Source organism: Haematobia irritans, chromosome 2 (assembly GCF_050003625.1).
Source record: "Haematobia irritans isolate KBUSLIRL chromosome 2, ASM5000362v1, whole genome shotgun sequence".
Lineage (NCBI taxonomy): Eukaryota > Metazoa > Arthropoda > Insecta > Diptera > Muscidae > Haematobia > Haematobia irritans.
Window position 1 is genome coordinate 194,686,877 of NC_134398.1, and position 23,583 is coordinate 194,710,459.

A 23,583-nucleotide genomic window follows, 5' to 3' on the forward strand; every position below is an offset into this window, starting at 1 on the left:
AATATGAGTTTTTTGGTAATTGCTGCCTAATTGTATAGAGCTGTAATAAGACTCAATGGGAAAACTTTCGTTTAGTTTGACTAAGCATTTCATTGCAAATGTGTCAAACACACTAGTCAAATATTGGTATTCGTGGTAAAATTGGCAGCATAGCCATATGATGTCCTACAAAAAATATAAAATATGATTTTGTATTTATAGTTTTAATTTTTATAATATTAAAACTATAAATACTTGTTTTTAAATTATGAATTATTTTTAATATACATGAACTTTTTCATAAAATATATGATCCTTTACATAATATAATTTTTGTAAACTGTGAATTATGCATGAATTTTTTTTTACAAAATTCATGAACCGAATCTTACATAATTATTTAGGAAAATGTGGGTTTTTGGGCCATATTTTCCAAAATCGGGAGAACATATATATGGGAGCTTTTTTTAGCGGGCCGATTTGGACAAAATGTGGCACACATCAAAAAATGTTAATTGCACAAACATTTCTTTGGAGAAACATTTACCAAAAATTTACCAAAATTTATAATTGTATTTAGTTTGAAAATTTGTAAAGGGTGATTCTTTTGAGGTTAGGATTTTCATGCATTAGTATTTGACAGATCACGTGGGATTTCAGACATGGTGTCAAAGAGAAAGATGCTCAGTATGCTTTGACATTTCATCATGAATAGACTTACGATCTGCCACAACGTCGAATTTTCAGTGAATGGGCCCTAGAAAAGTTGGCAGAAAATCCGCTTTTTTATCGACAAATTTTGTTCAGCGATGAGGCTCATTTCTGGTTGAATGGCTACGTAAATAAGCAAAATTGCCGCATTTGGAGTGAAGAGCAACCAGAAGCCGTTCAAGAACTGCCCATGCATCCCGAAAAATGCACTGTTTGGTGTGGTTTGTACGCTGGTGGAATCATTGGACCGTATTTTTTCAAAGATGGTGTTGGACGCAACGTTACGGTGAATGGCGATCGCTATCGTTCTATGCTAACAAACTTTTTGTTGTCAAAAATGGAAGAACTGAACTTGGTTGACATGTGGTTTCAACAAGATGGCGCTACATGCCACACAGCTCGCGATTCTATGGCCATTTTGAGGGAAAACTTCGGAGAACAATTCATCTCAAGAAATGGACCGGTAAGTTGGCCACCAAGATCATGCGATTTGACGCCTTTAGACTATTTTTTGTGGGGCTACGTCAAGTCTAAAGTCTACAGAAATAAGCCAGCAACTATTCCAGCTTTGGAAGACAACATTTCCGAAGAAATTCGGACTATTCCGGCCGAAATGCTCGAAAAAGTTGCCCAAAATTGGACTTTCCGAATGGACCACCTAAGACGCAGCCGCGGTCAACATTTAAATGAAATTATCTTCAAAAAGTAAATGTCATGGACCAATCTAACGTTTCAAATAAAGAACCGATGAGATTTTGCAAATTTTATGCGTTTTTTTTTTAAAAAAAAGTTATCAAGCTCTTAACAAATCACCCTTTATTTCTATAGAAAAAAATTTCTGAAAATTTTATTTCTATAACAAAATTTTGTCAAAATTTTATTTTCTGTTCCACAGTGTGGCGCAGGGTATAAAAATATAACCAAAAATGTTTCTATTAAAATGTTAATCAAACTAAAAAAATAAAAAAAAAATTTAAAGCAATAACAAAATTTACTTGTATCAAGTTTTTATACCCTCCACCATAGGAATGGGGGGTATATTAACTTTGTCATTCCGTTTGTAACACATCGAAATATTGATCTAAGACCCCATAAAGTATATATATTCTGGGTCGTGGTGAAATTCTGAGTCGATCAAAGCTTGTCCGTCCGTCTGTTGAAATCACGCTAACTTCCGAAAGAAACAAGCAATCGACTTGAAACTTGGCACAAGTAGTTTTTATTAATGTAGGCCGGATGGTATTGCAAATGGGCCATATCGGTTCGCTTTTACGTATAGCCCCCTTTTAAACGGACCCCCAGATTTGGCTTGCGGAACCTCTAAGAGAAGCAAATTCCATCCGATCCGGCTAAAATTTGGTACATGGTGTTAGTATATGGTCTCTAACAACCATGCAAAAATTGGGCCACATCGGTCCATAATTATATATAACCGATCCCCCGATTGGGTTGCGGAGCCCCTAAGAGAAGCAAATTTTATCCGATCCGGCTGAAATTTGGTACATGGTGTTAGTATATGGTCTCTACCAACCATGCAAAAATTGGTCCATATCGGTCCATAATTATATAGCTCCCATATAAACCTATCCCCGGATTTGATCTCCGGAGCCTCTTGAAGGAGCGATCCGGTTGAAATTTGGGACATTTCGCTAGTGTATGGCCGATAACAACCATGCCAAAATTGGTCCATATCGATCTATAGTATTTATAGCCCCCAAATAAAACGATCCCCAATCACAGAAAAATCACGATTGTCACTCGAGCCAAAAACAATTGATCACAATTTTATTGCCATAGAAAATGTGGTAAAAATTTTATTTCTATAGAAAATTTTGTCAACATTTTATGTTTTTAGGAAATTTTGTCAGAATTTTATTTCTGTAGAAAATTTTGTCAAAATGTTATTTCTATAGAAAATTTAGGAAGCATTTCATAGTTGGAGAGGAATATTTTGCAAAATGTTCCACAACATCAAGAATTCTTCCAATCTACCACACAGTAAAAAATCTGCCATTTTTTGGTAGATTCGTGTTCATAATTGTATATAGCCTCCATATAAAGTGACCCCCATATTTCAATTCTTGCTCTATAATTACCGCACAAAAGTTCATATCGGTTCGTAATTATTTCTTCCCTATATATGCCGGTCAAGAAGTGAATATATACGTATTTAATCGACCTTTTTTTTGTCTACTACATAGTTTTAAGATGCCTTGCCATCGACCGAAACCAAAGTAATTAAATTGTGGATGACCGTCTTTAGTAGAAGTTTCTACGCAACCCATGTTGGAGGGTACATAAGATTCGGCCTGGTCGAACTTACGGCCGTATATACTTGTTTATTATTGAATCAATTAGTATTTTAATTTCTGCGATTAAAGAAATTGTAGTTAACTATTAATTTCATGATAGAAAACAAAAAATATTTTTTTTCTGAAGTTGGTTGTTCCTTTTGAAAAATTTTATTTCTGTAGGAAATTTTCTCAAAATTTTTATTTCTATAGAAAAATGTCTCAAAATTTTATTTCTATAAAAAATTTTGTCAAAATGTTATGTCTATAGAAAATTTTCTCAAAATTTTATTTATATAGAAAATATTCTTCTTCTTTTTCTATAGTAAATTTTCTCTTAGGAGCCGGCTCTGAGCACTATTGTCAAAGAAACCATGTGTCTAGCTCTTCTCATTCTGGGTGTTGCAAACATATCCAATAACTGAGTCGATTGGACTAAAACCGCAACCTAGACTTTGATGTGTTCAGAGACGGGCGGACATGGAGCACGGTTGTCACTCAAGCCATAAATAATCTAATAAAATTTGTAGAAAAACTTACCAAAAAAACTATCACACATTTCGCGTTTTTTTATTTTGAAAATTTGTATTTCTGTAGAAAAATTTCTCAAATTTTTATTTCTATAGAAAAAAATTTCAAAATTTTATTTTTACAGGAAATTCTGTGAAAATTATATTTCTGTAGAAAATTTTCTCAAAATTTTAATTCTATAGAAAATTTTGTCAAAATTTTATTTCTATAGAAAATTTTGTCAAAATTTTATTTCTATAGAAAATTTTGTCAAAATTTTATTTCTATAGAAAAGTTTGTCAAAATTTTATTTCTATAGAAAATTTTCTCAAAATTTTATTTCTATAGAAAATTTTGTCAAATTTTTATTTCTATAGAAAATGTTGCCAAAATTTTATTTCTATAGAATTTTTTTTTTCAAAATTGTATTTCTATAGAAAATTTTCTCAAAATTTTATTTCTATAGAAATTTTTGTCAAAGTTTTATTTTTATAGAAAATTTAGTCAAAATTGTATTTATATCGAAAATTTTCTCAAAATTTTATTTCTATAGAAAATTTTGTCAAAAATTTTATTTCTATAGAAAATGTTGTCAAAATTTTATTTCTATAGATTTTTTTTTTTCAAAATTGTATTTCTATAGAAAATTTTCTCAAAATTGTATTTCTATAGAAAATTTTTTTCAAATTTGTATTTCTATAGAAAATTTTGTCAAAATTTTATTTCCATAGAAAATTTTCTCAAAATTTTATTTCTATAGAAAATTTTTTTCAAAATTCTATTTCTATAGAAAATTTTTTCAAAATTTTATTTCTATAGAAAATTTTCTCAAAAATTTATTTCTATAGAAAATTTTCTCAAAATTTTATTTCTATAGAAAATTTTGTCAAAATTTTATTTCTATAGAAATTTTTTCAAAATTGTATTTCTATAGAAAATTTTGTCAAAATTTTGTTCCTATAGAAAATTTTCTTCTTCTGTTTTTTGGGTGTTGGAAACCTAGACCTAGACTTGGATGTATTCACAGATAGACGGACATGGCTAGATCGACTCAGGAGCACGGTTGTCACTAAAGCCAAAAATAATGTACCAAAATTTGCAAAAAAAAAAAACAAAAACTATCAAATATTTCCCATTTTTTTATTTTGAAAATTTTTATTTCTATAGCAAAAAATTCTCAAAATTTTATTTCTATAACAAAATTTTATTTTCTGTTCCACAGTGTGGCACAGGTTATAAAAAATATAACCAAAAATGTTTCTATTAGAATTTTAATTAAACTAAAAAAATAATAAAAAATGTAGCTAATTTAACAATTTTTTTTAAATTAAAACAATAACAGAATTGACTTTTATCAATTTTTTTTTTATTATTGAATCTATTAAAATTTTTAATTTCTGTGATTAAAGAAATTGTAGTTAAATATTAATATCATGATAGATAAGAAAATATATTTTTTTCTGAAGTTGGTTGCAATACATAGCAACTACCCCTATGTACACAGGCTGAAGTCAATCCTATGCACAGTGGGATGAAATATTGAAATATAGAACCGTTTGAGATGTTGAGTTTATCAAATAAAGGCCTTGGATTACTTGTCAGATGATGTGAACAATTCGTAAACACCCAAAGCCGGTCACCTCGATCTTGAATAATTTATTCCTTAAAAAATATATATTTTTATGATTATTGTTTTAAGTGGACTTATCACCTTTTACCACTGACAATTTTCATTTCAAACTTTGTTTTTTATTCTTTAGTGAATTTTTCTCATTTATTCTTCTGATGTCTCTTATCTTACATTTTTGTATTGTGTTTTTTATGTATCGTTGCAGTTAAAACAAAGGCTGAGTGAAATTGAAGAATCATTTGCCGAGCATGAAATGAAAATCATGTCGGATAATTTACGTCAGGAATACGAAAGACAATTGGTTAATATCCGTCAATTGAGGCAATTGTACGAGGAAAGACAACGTGTAGCTGCTGCAGAATATGAAAATCTTCAACGTTTAATCTCGATTAAACGCGATGAATTGGGCCAAGAGCAAGAAAAGTAAGTGAACTTATAAAGTACTGGGGATTTTATGTGGGACATAAAAGGCCGGGAATGTTTTCTTTGGGGGGAATTTAATCTAGGATATGAATATGAAATGCTGAATTTATTAGGAAAATAATTTGGAAATTAAAATGTTTCTTCTATTAATTGTCTGTCATTGAAAACTATAAAATATTAAATTTTCCTAAATAAATCTATTTAGTTCATTGTTTCCGGTTGAAATTTAAATCCAAAATTATTTTCCACAAGCATCCTCAATATAGAACGCGCACATGTTCTCCTTAATATGCGTGGGTTATAAAAATAGAGGTGATGCCTCACGCGACTTTTCCTACACAACGCAAAAAAAAGAAAACACACAAAATAAGTAAATGGAAATTTTTCATAAAGAAAAACAGATCTGAACTACCTATGATAGATAAAACAAGTACAAACGATCGAAAGTTCGGCCATGCCGAATCTTAGATACCCTCTACCATGGAACACATACAATATATTTTTTGATGAAAACATATTCTCCTAATGGGTTTTCATATATCATACATAGGAATATAATAGTACGACTTTTGTTGCTGATCACAAATGATGCAAATTTGGTTAATATCGGGTCTATATATTGACATTTGAGGCCATACATTTAATATAAAGATTTTAAAGTAAATTTTATGGAATACTATCCTTCAAATGGTAGCACAGATCTTTAATGATTTAAGATATCTCTAGATTTAAAGATTGAAGCAAATTTTATGAAATTTGGGGCTTCCATGCTCGAAGTGGAAATCGGTCTATATGGGGGGTATATAAAATATTTACCAAATTTGGCACAGAATTTTAGAAACCTAAAATACCTTTACACTCAAAGAAAGTTTACTTCTATCCAAAGATTTTGACCATCCCTTGACTCTCCCTTCCTCTTGACCGGTATATGTATATAGGGTAGTCTATAAATACTTACGAACCAATATGAATTTTTGCGCGGTAATTAGACAGCCAGAGGTGAAATATGGGGGAAATATGGGAGCCACCGTGGTGCAATGGTTAGCATTTCCGCCTTGCACACACAAGGTTGTGGGTTCAATTCCTGCTTCGACCGAACACCAAAAAGTTTTTCAGCGGTGGATTATCCCACCTCAGTAATGCTGGTGACATTTCTCAGGGTTTCAAAGCTTCTCTAAGTGGTTTCACTGCAATGTGGAACGCCGTTCGGACTCGGCTATAAAAAGGAGGTCCCTTGTCATAGAGCTTAACATGGAATCGGGCAGCACTCAGTGATAAGAGAGAAATTCACCAATGTGGTATCACAATGGACTGAATAGTCTAAGTGAGCCTGATACATCGGGCTGCCACCTAACCTAACCTAACCTAACCATGGGGGCCGGTTTATATGGGGGCTATATAAAATTATGAACCGGTAGGGACCAATTTTTGTGTGATTAGTATTAAATTTTAGCAAGATCAAATGAAATTTGCTTAACCAGGAGGCTCTGGGGATCAGTTAATCTGGAAGCTATGTATAACTATAGAGCGATATGGACCAATTTTGACATGGTTGTTAGCAGTCATATACTAACACAACGTACCAAATTTCAACCGAATCGGATGAAATTTCTCCTCAAAGAGCAGAGGTCAAATCTAGGGATCGGTTTATATGGGGACTATATAATTATGGACCGATCTGGACCAATTTTCGCAAGAATGTTAAAAAATGTTGTCAAAATTTTATTTCTGTGGAAAATGTTGTTAAAATTTTATTTCAATAGAAAATTTGGTCAAAATTTTATTTCTATAGAAAATTTGGTCAAAATTTTATTCCTATAGAAAATTTTGTCAAAATTTTAGTTCTATATAAAATATAGAAATAATAAAAAATTTTGTCAAACTTTTACTCCTATAGAACATTTTTCTATAAACAATATTTTCAAATAAAAATGTTTCTATGGAAAATTTCGTCAAAATTTTATTTCTACAGTAAATTTTGTCAAAATTTTATTTCTATAGTAAATTTTTACAAAATTTTATTTCTACAGTAAATTTTATCAAAATTTTATTTCTAAATAAAATTTTGTCAAAATTTTATTTCTATTAAAAAAATTTTGTCAAAATTTAATTTCTATAGAAAATTTTGTTAAAATGTTATTTCTATAGAAAATTTTTGGCAAAATTTTATTTCTATAGAAAATTTGGTCAAAATTTTATTTCTATAGAAAATATAGAAATAATAAAAAAATTTGTCAAACAGTTTTTCCTATAGAACATTTTCAATAAACAATATTTGTAAATAAAAATGTTTCTATACAAAATTTTGTCAAAATTGTATTTCTATCGAAAATTTGAAAATGTCAACAATTTATTTCTTTATTTCTATAGAAAATTTTGTCAAAATTTTATTTCTATAGAAAATATAGAAATAATAACAAAAATTGTCAAACTTTTATTCCTATAGAACATTTTTCAATAAACAATGTTTTCAAGTAAAAATGTGTCTAATTTTAACAAAATTTTATTTCTATATAATATTTTATTAAAATTATATTTCTATAGAAAATTTTGTTAAAATTTTATTTCTATAGAAAAATTTTGTCAAAATTTTATTTCTATAGAAAATTTTGTTAAAATTTTATTTCTATAGAAAAATTTTGTCAAAATTTTATTTCTATGGAAAATTTTGTCAACATTTTATTTCTATAGAAAAATATTGTCAAAATTTTATTTCTATTGAAAATATAGAAATAATAAAAAAATTGTCAAACTGTTTTTCCTATAGAACATTTTCAATAAACAATATTTGCAAATAAAAATGTTTCTATACAAAATTTTGTCAAAGTTGTATTTCTATCGAAAATTTGAAAATGTCAACAATTTATTTCTTTAGAAAGTTTTGTTAAAATTGTATTTCTATAGAATATTTTATTCACATTTTATTTCTATAGAATATTTTATTAAGAGTTTATTTCCATAGAAAATTTTGTCAAAATTTTATTTCTATAGAATATTTTGTCAAAATTTTATTTCTATAGAAAATTTTGTCAAAATTTTATTTCTATAGAAAATTTTGTCAAAATTTTATTTCTATGGAAATTTTTTTCAAAATTGTATTTCTATAGAAAATTTTGTCAAAATTTTATTTCTATAGAAATTTTTTTCAAAATTGTATTTCTATAGAAAATTTTGTCAAAATTTTATTTCTACAGAAAATTTTCTCAAAATTTTATTTCTATAGAAAATTTTGTCAAAATTGTATTTCTATATAAAATTTTATTTCTATAACAAAATTTATCAAAATTTTACTTTTATAGAAAATTTTGTTAAAATGTTATTTCTATAGAAAATTTTTGGCAAAATTTTATTTCTATAGAAAATTTTGTCAAAATTTTGTTTCTATAGAAAATATAGAAATAATAACAAAAATTGTAAAACTTTTATTCCTATAGAACATTTTTCAATAAACAATATTTTCAAGATATTTTCAAAAATGTGTCTAATTTTAACAAAATTTTATTTCTATATAACATTTTATTAAAATTATATTTCTATAGAAAATTTTGTTAAAATTTTATTTCTATAGAAAAATTTTGTCAAAATTTTATTTCTATGGAAAATTTTGTCAACATGTTACTTCTATAGAAAAATATTGTCAAAATTTTATTTCTATAGAAAATATAGAAATAATAAAAAAAATTGTCAAACTGTTTTTCCTATAGAACATTTTCAATAAACAATATTTGCAAATAAAAATGTTTCTATACAAAATTTTGTCAAAGTTGTATTTCTATCGAAAATTTGAAAATGTCAACAATTTATTTCTTTAGAAAGTTTTGTTAAAATTGTATTTCTATAGAATATTTTATTCACATTATATTTCTATAGAATATTTTATTAAGAGTTTATTTCCATTAAAAATTTTATAAAAATTTTATTTCTGTAGAAAATTTTGTCAAAATTTTATTTCTATAGAAAATTTTGTCAAAATTTTATTTCTATAGAAAATTTTGTCAAAATTTTATTTCTATAGAAAATTTTGTCAACATTTTATTTCTATAGAAAATATTGTCTATTTTTTTCTATAGAAAAATGTTGTCAAAACTTTGTGAAAATTTTATTTCTATGGAAAAATTTTGTCAAAATTTTATTTCTGTAGAATTTTGTCAAAGTTTTATTTCATTAGAAAAAATTTTCGACATTTTTTTTCTGTATAAAATTGAAGTAGGTTAGGTTAGGTTATGTGGCAGCCCGATGTATCAGGCTCACTTAGACTATTCAGTCCATTGTGATACCACAGTGGTGAACTTCTCTCTTATCACTGAGTGCTGCCCGATTCCATGTTAAGCTCAATGACAAGGGAACTCCTTTTTATAGCCGAGTCCGAACGGCTTTCCAAATTCCAGTGAAACCACTTAGAGAAGCTTTGAAACCCTCAGAAATGTTACCAGCATTACTGAGGTGGGATAATCCACCGTTGAAAAACTTTTTGGTGTTCGGTCGAAGCAGGAATCGAACCCACGACCCTGTGTATGCAAGGCGGGCATGCTAACCATTGCACCACGGTGGCTCCCTAAAATTGAAGTAACTCTTAGTTGGAGAGAAATATGTTGCAAAATCTACCAAAACTTCAAAAATTCTACACAGAAAAAAATTGCACCACGTACCAACTTTCAGATGGGTCAGAAGGGATTTGCTTCTCTAAGAGGCTCCGCAAGCCAAATCTGGGGGTGGGCTTATATGTGGGCTATACGTAAAAGTGGTCCCTTATGGCTCATTTGCAATAACATCCGACCTAGGTTAGGTTAGGTTATGTGGCAGCCCGATGTATCAGGCTCACTTAGACTATTCAGTCCATTGTGATACCACAGTGGTGAACTTCTGTCTTATCACTGAGTGCTGCCCGATTCCATGGTAAGCTCAATGATAAGGGACCTCCTTTTTTATAACCGAGTCCGAACGGAGTTCCACATTGCAGTGATACCACTTAGAGAAGTTTTGAACCCCTCAGAAATGTCACCAGCATTACTGAGGTGAGATAATCCACCGTTGAAAAACTTGTTGGTGTTCGTTCGTAGCAGGAATCGAACCCACGACCTTGTGTATGCAAGGCGGGCATGCTATCCATTGCACCAAGGTGGCTCCATATCGGTGTATAATTCTATATAGAAAAAATTTTTCACGAACGGAGTGAAATCGCTAAATCTGTTGAGAATTTCACCACCACCAAAAATATATATGTACTATATGGGGTCCGAAAACATTATTTTGATGTGTTACATACGGAATGACAAATTTAGTATACTCTCCATCCTATGGTGGAGAGTATAAAAACAAAACGACTCAAAATTATTTACTTTTGAGATCTATGTTTCTGTTTTAGTCTAAATTGAAAATAATAAAGAAATTCACTCTTTTACCACACACCGTATTAACTATCAGCCTCTTAGGCCGTACACACGCACCAACGGAAGAGTTGAATATGTTGCGGTCTATGTCTAGTGGTGTGTGAATAGACTCCACAAACTTTTGATGAAGACTGATGATGATGATGTATGTATGTGTGTGTATGTGTGAGTTCATGTTAAAATGAACCCTCTCCCAGAAATAGTGACTGGATGGCAGACAATTTTTAAGTTTAGTTAGACCACATGTGTTTCGCTTATTCCAAAAATGTTTTGTTGTGCTAGCGAGAGAGAAAAACACACTAAAACTGGCAACAGAATATGGCCATAATTTGTTTGAGTTGTCTTCACACCGTGGTATAAATGAAAAATTGATTGACGACGTTGTGGGAGGTGTTCTGTATCCCATATGGGAAAATGTTTAGTGTTTAGCCCGAAGCATTGACAAAGAAAACATGACAGAACTATTTGTTTTGTGTGGAAAGGCGAGGGGGGGGGGGGGTGTATTAGGAAGGGATACTAAAAGTGATGAATAATAAGGAGAATTTCGATGAATACATAATTTACTCTCTGAAACAAATCAGAAGGGGACCCTATTAAAAATTGAAGGTGTCTACTGCGAGATCTGATTCCAAATGATTCCAACAGACAAAGCTAATAATTTTAGATGTTCAAGAAATAGACATATAAGATGAGTCTACATTGAAAAAACTATAGACCTAATATTAATATACACAATATTTAAGACAAAGTTCTTTAAAATAATGAAATTTTAATTAAAAGAGTTTTTTAATATATGCTTCAAAAGTTTGTTCATTAGATTTAAGACACGAACCATGCAAAATTGCATCCCTCCGTTCAAGTCATATGTCTTTGAACTAATAAAAAATGTCCTTAAAATATAAAAACACATGTTTGATATAAAGAAATCGTCTTTAATTTAACTGAAATGAATCTTTATATTTAAGATAAAAACGCTTCAAATATAGGCTAAAACATATTTTCTCTTTGGTTTAAAGTTTTTTTTTTGGAATTAGAAAAAAACATATATACTTCAAAGTAGTATCCGTCATAATTTAGATTTTTAAACTGGGATTTGTTTGTACGTGAATAGCTTTATTAATATACCGCGAAAATGAAACTTATTTCCTAATGTTAATTTTATTGATCCTAGACCTAAAGCCAGATATGTCGCTAAAAATGTGTTTATTTTAAAGAAGTCGCATCCAGCGTTGCCAATTTAGCTTTTTTCCCGCTAGATTTGGCTTTTTTTGAAGACGTTTAGCGGGAAAAAAATGCATTTAGCTTTTAGCTTTTTTTCTGGCTTTTTTCATGACCCTTTTAGCTATTTTTGGCTTTTTTATTTTCGACATGTTTCTATTGAAATATGGATAAATCGGCGTTTTTATCTAAGCCTTGCTGCAAGTATAAGGGTTTCCACATATTTCAAAGCTCAGTTGAAACATTAATAATGAGCCCAGCCATTATGCGGGCATTTTTGTAGCAAATACACCTTGTTGTAAAGTTTTTTCATTATATACATAAAAGTTATCGTAAACTTTAAATCTACTATTACCATACAAATTTGTTAGATAAACTGTCAGTAAATTATTGGGAATATTATCATTTGACTAGTTTATCCTTTTTATGTTATTATAATATTCTAAAGTTATTACGATATTACTAAATTAAAATAGTAGATGTGAATAGCTTTGTGCACTGAAAAAATATTGTCGTCTCCTTAAAATACGAACGCGAATTAAAATAGTAGATGTGAATAGCTTTGTGCACTGAAAAAATATTGTCGTCTCCTTAAAATACGAACGCGAATTTTGGTTATAATAGCATTTGTGAATTTCTTTTATATAAACTGTTTTCCTTGTCCAAAAGACGATAAAGTCGTTTTGTCCTTATAATTAAGTGATTCAACTTAAAAATGGGTATGTTTTCATGAAAGAAGGAAGAATTAATGAAATAGTCTTTAAATGTGAGGAGTTTTTGCATCTTAACCACAAACCAAAATAGCGTTCAAAAATAGAAGATGTTTTTCAACACTTTATTTTAAAAACGTATATATACAATAATTTCTACTTGAAGTCGAGTCTGAATTTGGAAATTTAAGTTGGCGTTAGCACGTTTTTAAAGCACTTTGGTAGCTCATGAAGAAAAGGAAAATGTTTTTACTGGGAAATGTAAACTATAGGTATTTTCTACAATTTAAATAAAAGTAATGTATTTCGAATTTTTCACAATTTCAAATCCAAACTAAAATTTTATTTAAAAAAATGACAAATCATTTTTTTACCAAATCCAAAGCATGCTTAGATCATTTAATATTTTAAAATAACATGTAAATAAAATAGAGGTGTTGGGAAGGTAGCTCCCACAAAACGAAGGACTTCCAGTAAAAAAATTGTGATAGTAATCAAAATGTATCGAATACGCAAACAGAGCTAATATCCCTTAGATATTGTTACAGTCTCACAGAAGTGGAATTAAAATGAAAATAATATGCATTGTAAATGAAAAAAAGCCTTTAAGTTTGTTAAATTTCAATCAAAAATGTGACTTTTGATACAAAAAAATTTAGCTTTTTTTCTAGCTATTTTTTAGCATTTTTTAGCTTTTTTTAGCTATTTTTTTGGGCAAATCTAGCGGTTTTTGGTGAAACAATTCTGGCAACGCTGGTCGCATCTTTAGCTCGCAATCAATACCAAAGTCTTAAAGGTCAAAATCTTTGGAACAAGATGAAGTTCTTTTTGAGTGTGGCTTAATTGTCTAGACACGGCATTTTTCTTCCAATTAGCCTGAAATCTAGAGCTATTTTAGGTTCACAAAGAGGTGTGCCAAATATAGTATATATCCGTCCATGGTTTGGTATATCCATGCCGGCTATAGACCGATTTCGTCATTTGACTTGGGCGTCCAGACACCTCAATTTTTATCCGATTTGGCGGACATTCAAATTGTAGAGCTATTTTAGGTTAACAACGCGGTGTGCCCAATATGGTGTGTATCAGTTCATGTTTTCGTATAGTATGGGAGCTAGACCGATTTCCCAATTTGTACCCCAAGAATAGTAGATTTCTAAAATCAAGTTTCAAATTCTTATTTTTAGCCTTAATTCGTATTTAAAATTTTAAGTACGCAAAAACTAAGTTTTGCTCATATTAAGTACATAATATGCTTATTTGTGCAATTCAAGTACTTAAAGTTTGATTTAATCTTGTTTTGAGTTAAAACAAGAAAATTGTTACTTAATTCGTCTGTGAGAGTTAGGTGCTGAGAGCACAAAATAGAGTTTTTTTCTCCTCGATGCTCTCATCGAACCCCCGAGCATCGTGCGTGTGTGCTTACTGTTTGGCTTGCATTTGATTTGCTATCTTAAGCCGACTTGGCTTAAAATAAGAAAACTATTACTTGACATTCATTTATGAGCCAATTGGAATGCAAAATAAAGTTTTGCTCTCCTTGTTACTCGCACAGATGTTTAACCTCCAAAAACTGGTTTTTCGATTGCATTTTGTTTGTCAAATTCTTTTAGTATTATTGTGTACTTAGAACCTAAGTGACGTGAAAGCGAGGAGAATGAAAAATTATGAATATAAAGAAGTGAATGCATCACATAAATATTTAAAAGTAAAAATAAAGTTTATTTTTTTAAAAAATTATATATATATATATATATATATATATATATATATATATATATATATATATATATATATATATATATATATATATATATATATATATATATATATATATATATATATATATATATATATATATATATATATATATATATATATATATATATATATATATATATATATATATATATATATATATATATATATATATATATATATATATATATATATATATATATATATATATATATATATATACATATATATATATATATATATATATATATATATATATATATATATATATATATATATATATATATATATATATATATATATATATATATAAAAATAAAATCCAGCCCATATAAAAATAATATTAAATACGGTTCGGGATTACATTAAGAACAGATCGTTCTTGAAACAAGCACATTATATATATTCAAGAATAAAAAATATTGCTCCAAGCCCTGATTCCGCTTAAAAAAAGTTTCTTTTGGCTTAAGAAAAGTTTAAATGTGGATTGAATCAAGTCCCGATTAGGGATTTCATTCACTAGGCTTGAATCAAGCACTTCCCGTACTTAAAGGAAGCACAAACACGATTGAAAAATTCTAAAATTAAGAAATCTGTACATAATATTTTCGGGATTAAATTAAGAATTTTCTTCTTGGATTTAGAAAATTCGTACTTACCGTACTTTTGACACCGCTGCGGCTTAAATCAAGTAAACTTTTCTCCATTATTTTTTTGGGTGTGTCTTCCTGGGGATCTAGCCAACGGTTGTCACAGTTGGTTGAGTTCTACCAAAAATGGTAGATTGGTAGGATTCTTGATGTTTTGGTAGATTATTCCTCTCTAACAAGAGGTACCACACAAATTCCTTCCTCTCCAACAAGAGTTACTTCAGAAACTTTCTATTGAAATAAAATTTTCACAAAATTTTCTATAGAAATAAAATTTTGAAAAAATTTTCTATAGAAGTAAAATTTTGACAAAATTTTCTATAGAAATAAAATTTGGACAAAGTTTTCTATAGAAATAAAATTTTGACAAAATCTTCTATAGAAATAAAATTTAGACAACATTTTCTATAGAAATAAAATTTTGACAAAATTTTCTATAGAAATAAAATTTTGACAACATTTTTTATAGAAATAAAATTTTGACACATTTTCTATAGAAATAAAATATTGACAACATTTTCTATAGAAATAAAATTTTGACAACATTTTCTATAGAAATAAAATTTTGACAAAATTTTCTATAGAAATAAAATTTTGACAAAATTTTCTATAGAAATAATATTTTGACAAAATTTTCTATAGAAATAAAATTTGGACAAAATTTTCTATAGAAATGAAATCTTGACAAAATTTTCTATAGAAATAAAATTTTGACAACATTTTCTATAGAAATAAAATTTTGACAATATTTTCTATAGAAATAAAATATTGACAACATTTTCTATAGAAATAAAATTTTCACAAAATTTTCTATAAAAATAAAATATGACAAAATATTCTATAGAAATTAAATTTTGACAAAATATTCTATAGAAATAAAATTTTCTATAGAAATAAAATTTTGACAACATTTTCTATAGAAATAAAATTTTGACACATTTTGTATAGAAATAAAATATTGACAACATTTTCTATAGAAATAAAATTTTGACAACATTTTCTATACAAACATTTTCTATACAACATTTTCTATAGAAATAAAATATTGACAACATTTTCTATAGAAATAAAATTTTGACAAAATTTTCTATAAAAATAAAGTTTGACAAAATATTCTATAGAAATTAAATTTTGACAAAATATTCTATAGAAATAAAATTTTCTATAGAAATAAAATTTTCACAAAATTTTCTATAAAAATAAAATTTGACAAAATATTCTTTAGAAATAAAATTTTGACAAAATTTTCTATAGAAATAAAATTTGGACAAAATTTTCTATAGAAATAAAATTTGGACAAAATTTTCTATAGAAATGAAATTTTGACAAAATTTTCTATAGAAATAAAATTTTGACAACATTTTCTATAGAAATAAAATGTTGACGAAAATTTTCTATAGAAATAAAATTTCGACAAAATTTTCTATAGAAATAAAATGTTGAAAAATTTTCTATAGAAGTAAAACTTTTAGAAAATTTTCTATATAAATAAAATATTGACAAAATTTTCGTAGAAATAAAATTTTGACAACATTTTCTTTAGAAATAAAATTTTGAAAAATTTTGTAAAGAAATAAAATTTTTGACAAAATTTCCGATAGAAATAAAATTTTGACAACATTTTCTATAGAAGCAAAATTTTGAGAAAATTTTCTATAGAAATAAAATTTGGACAAAATTTTCTATAGAAATAAAATTTGGACAAAATTTTCTATAGAAATAAAATTTGGACAAAATTTTCTATAGAAATAAAATTTGGACAAAATTTTCTATAGAAATAAAATTTTGACAAAATTTTCTATAGAAATAAAATTTCGACAACATTTTCTACAGAAATAAAATTTCGACAAAATTTTCTATAGAAATAAAATTTTGACAAAATTTTCTATAGAAATAAAATTTTGACAAAATTTTCTATAGAAAGAAAACTTTAACAAAATTTTCTATAAAAATTAAATTTGTACACAATTTTCTACAGAAATAAAATTTTGACAACATTTTCTATAGAAATAAAATATTGACAACATTTTCTATAGAAATAAAATTTTGACAACATTTTCTATAGAAATAAAATTTTGACAAAATGTTCTATAGAAATAAAATTTTGAAAAAATTTTGTAAAAAAATAAAATTTTGAAAAAATTTTGTAAAAAAATAAAATTTTGACAAAATTCCCGATAGAAATTAAATGTTGACAAAATTTTCTATGGAAGTAAAATTTTGACAAAATTTTCTATAGAAATAAAATTTTGACAAAATCTTCTATAGAAATAAAATTTTGACAAAATTTTCTATAGAAATAAAATTTTGACAAAATTTTCTATGGAAATAAAATTTTGACAAAATTTTCTATAGAAATAAAATTTTGACAAAATTTTCCATAGAAATAAAATTTGGACAAAATTTTCTATAGAAATAAAATTTTGACAAAATTTTCTATAGAAATAAAATTTTGAAAAAAATTTCTATAGGAATAAAATTTTTAGAAAATTTTCTATAGAAATAAAATATTGACAAAATTTTCTATAGAAATAAAATATTGACAAAATTTTCTATAGAAATAAAATTTTGACAAAATTTTCAATAGAAATAAAATTTTGACAAAATTTTCTGTAGAAATAAAATATTGACATTTTCTATAGAAATAAAATTTTGAAAATTAAGATTTTTTTGTTTGGTAGTTTTTGGTAAATTTTTCTCCAAATTTTGGTATATCATTTTTGGATCGAGTGGCAACGGTGGTCTAGACACTCCGAGATTTATCTGATTTGATTCAAATTCAAAATTTAAAATTTTTTAAAATTTAAATTGAAAAATTTGTTTTATATCTGTAAGGCTTTTATATAATTCTAATATATACCGATTTTCCGATTTGACATCTTGAGGGCAGAGATATCATAAATTGCACGAAACTAGAAGTAAAATTTCCCGATTTTACATCTCGTGCTCATTTGAAAAATGGGGGTAAAAATCTATAGAATTTCGATTTAAAATCATAGGCATTGTTCCATTAGAAATTTCTGGCACCCTTAGACAAGATTTTTAAGATTCCTTTAAAACTCAAACAAAACTGTGCCGACCTACTGGAAAGAGTATCTGCCATCAAATCCACCTGAAATTCGATATATTTGCAAGTAACAAGATAGGATGCAAATTTTTCGAAGCAAGTTTTTATTCGCCCAGGCCGAATGGACCCTACACATTGATAGCAGACAAATTTGTTATCTGTTTATTATTACAAGGAGTTTATTGCTCGCAGGGCGTTTATAAAAATAGAAAATAACTCCATGTCAGCTAATAATAACGATTTAATGGAATTCCTTTGTCCTACACTCATCACTCAAAGATTAGAGCTTTTAGCTCTAGTTGAGCTCATTTTCAATTAGTATTTAAACATTTTATCCCCGGTGGGATGAACTGTATTCCCATTCCCATTTGCAGTGTTGACACTTGTTTTTCCCTTGTACAAATCGGCTTTAACAAACTTACTGATTCCCCCTAACACAACCACAAAGGGCATGGGGGAAATATCCATCAGTTTCCCGTTAGATCCAATATAGTGTAAATTGAATTTTAACACTTTTGTAATTTAATTTTATTTAACCAAAGTTTAATATGAGTTAGGATATCGCAAACACACATCGTACACGTGTATGTGTGTGTGGGAATTTGTCTCGTCCTGCATACCCAAGTAATCATTCCAATAATCTAACAAATCATTTTACACAATGTGGTGGGCTTGTTTGTGTGAATCCTCGAAAAGAAGGGGTGGTGGGGGTAGAATGAATGGGGGGAGAAGTATTAAGTAAATAAACAATTGCCAAGTGGAACTTTAACTACTTCCACTGATTTGTTCAGTTCGTTTGTTCTTTCATTGGTTGGTTCGTTTGTTCGTTCGTTTGTTTATTCAATTCAATGTTAAATTTTTAACTAAAACCCACATTCGTTTTAGGTTTTTGTTTCTCCATCCACACACACAAAAGTTTGTCCTCGCAAATGCAAACTTTCCATGCAAAAACCGATTGAATGTACATTTTTGGGATGTGTGATTTTGTGACTGGGCTATCGGAGTTTCTGGCAAACGAAGTCTGATGGCTCCATTCCATTCAATTCCAAATGAATGAAGAGCGAACATTTGAAAATCAATCAAAATCAAATTAAACACTTAAAAGTCCACAGACACACTAACTCACATACCCACCCATACACAAAGAGATGAACACTTACACAGATATACCATACGTATGTAGTTACACCAATACTCTCATGATTACTGACGCATAACGAAAACTTAGGAAAGTTTTTGTGGCAAAAAGCCAAATTAATTTTTGGTTAAAACAAACAAGCACTCACACACACGCTTGCATACACGAATGCCCATTTACACTTTGTACACTCACAAAAAAAGTTTACTTGGTTCCAAAGATTTTGACCTTCCCTAATGATTTTGGTATTGATTCCGAGCCAAAGATGTTTTCTTAATTCTAAAAAAACTTTAAACCAAAGACGCTAAATCCTCAAAATAAGTCTTAGCCTATAGTTGACGCGTTTTTATCTTAAACCTAAAGTTTCAATATTTCACTTAATTTAAGGACAATTTCTTTAAATCAAAAATATGTTTCTTTACTTTAAGGAAAATTAGCCTCAGTTCAAAGACATGTGACTTTAACGGAGGGACGCAAATTTACAAAATTTTTGTTCTAAATTTAATGAAAAAAAAGTGAATCCAAGATTAAAAACTTGATTTTAACCCTGGAAAGTCATTCTTATTTTTTGTACACAAACGTCATCCTTCGTCATTTTGACTACGGCTTATTTCATGACGCTATAATTTGCATCATGAGCAAAAATGAGACCCAAAAACTTGTTTATTTCCTTATTCAATATGTTTTTAATTGGTATAACACAAAAATTCATAAAATGGTTTTATTGGTATAACTCAAATTTAACATTTCCCAATCGACCAAAAAGCACTTTAAATCGAAAATGAAATTACGCGTCGTCATTTTGACGAAGGATGACTGTCCAGGGTTAATTAAAATTTCAGTATTTTAATGGAATTTGTCCTTAACATTTTGTAAATTTCGCATCCTAAAATTTAGGTTGCGTAATCTTTAATATCACGTCAATATTTTTTTCAGTGCATATGTATGAGTTTAGGCAAATACAATCGTTTGGAACATACTAAGGGGTAATGGATTTGTATGCAATAACTGAGAAATGTTTGTGGTTTGAAAGGGACATAGTAGGACATATAGGAATAATTTAAATTCGATTGATTTGCTACCAAAAGAACATGTACAAGATGGCTGTTATGTAATGCAACATAGTAAAATGTAAAATATTTATTTCTATAGAAATTTTTCTCACAATTGAAAATCTCTATTGAAAATTTTGTCACAATTTTATTTCTATAGAAAATTTTGTGAAAATTCATATCTATAGAAAATTGTATTTCTAAATAAAATTTTGTCAAAATTTTATTTCTATAAAACATTTTGTTAAAACTTTTATTTCTATAGAAAATTTTGTAAAAATTTTATTTTTATAGAAACTTTTACCACATTTCATTTCTATAGAAAATTTTTTCAAAATTTTATTTCTACAGAAAATTTTATCAAAATTTTGTACAATTTTTTTTATTGAAAATTTTGTGAAAATCTCTATTGAAAATTTTGTCACAATTTTATTTCTATGGAAAATTTTGTCTAAAGTTTATTTCTTTAGAAAATTTTGTCAAAATTTTATTTCTGTAGAAAATTGTGTCCAAATGTAATTTTTATAGAAAATTTTGTTAAAGTTTTCTTTCTATAGAAAATCTTGTGAAAGTTTTCTTTCTATAGAAAATTTTGTCAAAATTTTATTTCTACAGAAAATTTTGTCAAAATTTTATTTCTACAGAAAATTTTGTCAAAATTTTATTTCTATAGAACATTATGTCAAAATTTTATTTCTATAGAAGATTTAAAAAATTTTTTTCTATTAAAATTTTGTCACAATTTTATTTCAATAGAAAATTTTGTGAAAATTTATATCTATAGAAAATTTTACTTCTAAAGAAAATTTTGTCAAAATTTTATTTCTATAAAAATGTTTTTAAAACTTTTGTTTCTATAGAAAATTTTGACAAAACTTTTATGTCGCAAAAAAATTTTGTCAAAATTTTATTTCTACTGAAAATTTTGTCAAAATTTTATTTTTATAGAAAATTTTGTCAAAATTTTATTTTTATAGAAAATTTTGTCAAAATTTTATTTTTATAGAAAATTTTGTCAAAATATTATTCATATAAAAAAATTTGTCAAAATTTTATTTCTAAAGAAAATTTTGTGAAAATTTTATTTCTAAAGAAAATTTTATTTCTATAGAAAATTTTGTAAAAATTTTATTTTTATAGAAACTTTTACCAAATTTCATTTCTATAGAAAATTTTTTCAAAATTTTATTTCTTCAGAAAATTTTGTCAAAATTTTATTTCTATAAAAAAGTTTGTTAAAACTTTTATTTCTATAGAAAATTTTGTAAAAATTTTATTTTTATAGAAACTTTTACCAAATTTCATTTCTATAGAAAAATTTTTCAAAATTTTATTTCTACAGAAAATTTTGTCAAAATTTAATTTCTTTAGAAAACTTTGTACAAAATTTTTTTTTTTATTGAAAATTTTGTGAAAATCTCTATTGAAAATTTTGTCACAAGTTTATTTCTATGGAAAATTTTGTCTAAAGTTTATTTCTTTAGAAAATTTTGTCAAAATTTTATTTCTGTTGAAAATTGTGTCCAAATTTAATTTTTATAGAAAATTTTGTTAAAGTTTTTTTTCTATAGAAAATTTTGTTAAAGTTTTCTTTCTATAAAAAATTTTGTCAAAATTTTATTTCTATAGAAAATTTTGTCAAAATTTTATTTCTACAGAAAATTTTGTCAAAATTTTATTTCTATAGAACATTATGTCAAAATTTTATTTCTATAGAAGATTTTGTAAAATTTTTTTCTATTAAAATTTTGTCACAATTTTATATCAATAGAAAATTTTGTGAAAATTTATATCTATAGAAAATTTTACTTCTAAAGAAAATTTTGACAAAATTTTATTTCTATAGAAAATTTTATCAAAAATGTATTTCTATAGAAAATTTTGTCCAAGTTTTATTTCTACAGAAAATTTTGTCAAAATATTATTCATATAAAAAAATTTGTCAAAATTTTATTTCTAAAGAAAATTTTGTGAAAATTTTATTTCTATAGAAAGTTTTGTCAAAATTTTAGTTCTATAGAAAATTTTGTTAAAATTTATTCATATAAAAAAAAAAATTCAAAATTTTATTACTTAAGAAAATTTTGTGAACATTTTATTCCTATTGAAATTTCTGTCAACATTTTATTTCTATCAAAATTTTATTTTTATAGAAAAATTTGTCAAAATATCCCCAAATTTGGCCATAATAGACTTATTTTATTTCTATAGAAAATTTTGTTAAAAATTTTGTTTCTATAGAAAATTTTGTCAAAACTTTTATGTCGCAAAAAAATTTTGTCAAAATTTTATTCCTATAGAAAATTTTATCAAAATTGTATTTCTAAAGAAAATGTTGTCCAAATTTTATTTCTACAGAAAATTTTGTCAAAATTTTATTTCTTTAGAAGGTTTTGTCAAAATTTTAGATCTATAGAAAATTTTGTCAAAATTTTACTCATACAAAAAAATTTGTCAAAATTTTATTTCTAAAGAAAATTTTGTGAAAATTTTATTTCTATAGAAAGTTTTGTCAAAATTTTCGTTCTATAGAAAATTTGTTAAAATTTTATTCATATAAACAGATTTGTCGAAATTTTATTTCTAAAGAAAATTTTGTGAACATATTATTCCTATAGAAAATTTTGTCAACATTTTATTTCTATCAAAATTTTAATTTTATAGAAAAATTTGTCAAAATATTCCCAAATTTGGCCATAATAGACTTATTATTAACCGATCTTACTCATAGTTGATACAATGTTATCTTCTATAGTACGAACTATACCTGCAATTAATCATAGAAATCCGTTCAGTTTTAGATATAGCTCTCATATATTAGTATATGATTTCAATAGCTTTAGTCCAAGGTCATTTTGTAATATATGTGACATCCGTTCCCTCTATATGTTCATGTCAAGAGCAAGTTTTCTACCACTGCGGCGTAGATTTCCATAAAAATCGGTCTTCATTTTTCGGATAATTTCTTTTGTTGTAACGGGATTTTTCGATGCAACACTGCCGGTATCACGTTAATGAGCAATGGTACGAAACACAAAAGATTTATTTACATTTAA

The 23,583-nt window shown here is 26.8% G+C and overlaps 1 protein-coding gene across 2 annotated transcripts in view; it reads left to right on the forward strand.

Annotated features, from left to right (window-relative positions):
- LOC142226879 (uncharacterized) overlaps positions 1-23,583 on the forward strand; it is a 94,362-nt gene that overhangs the window by 29,701 nt on the left and 41,078 nt on the right. For both annotated transcript variants that reach the window (XM_075297118.1, XM_075297120.1), the window contains exon 3: positions 5,327-5,544. In XM_075297118.1, the coding sequence (XP_075153233.1) occupies positions 5,327-5,544 (218 nt within the window). The remainder of the gene's footprint in view (positions 1-5,326; positions 5,545-23,583) is intronic.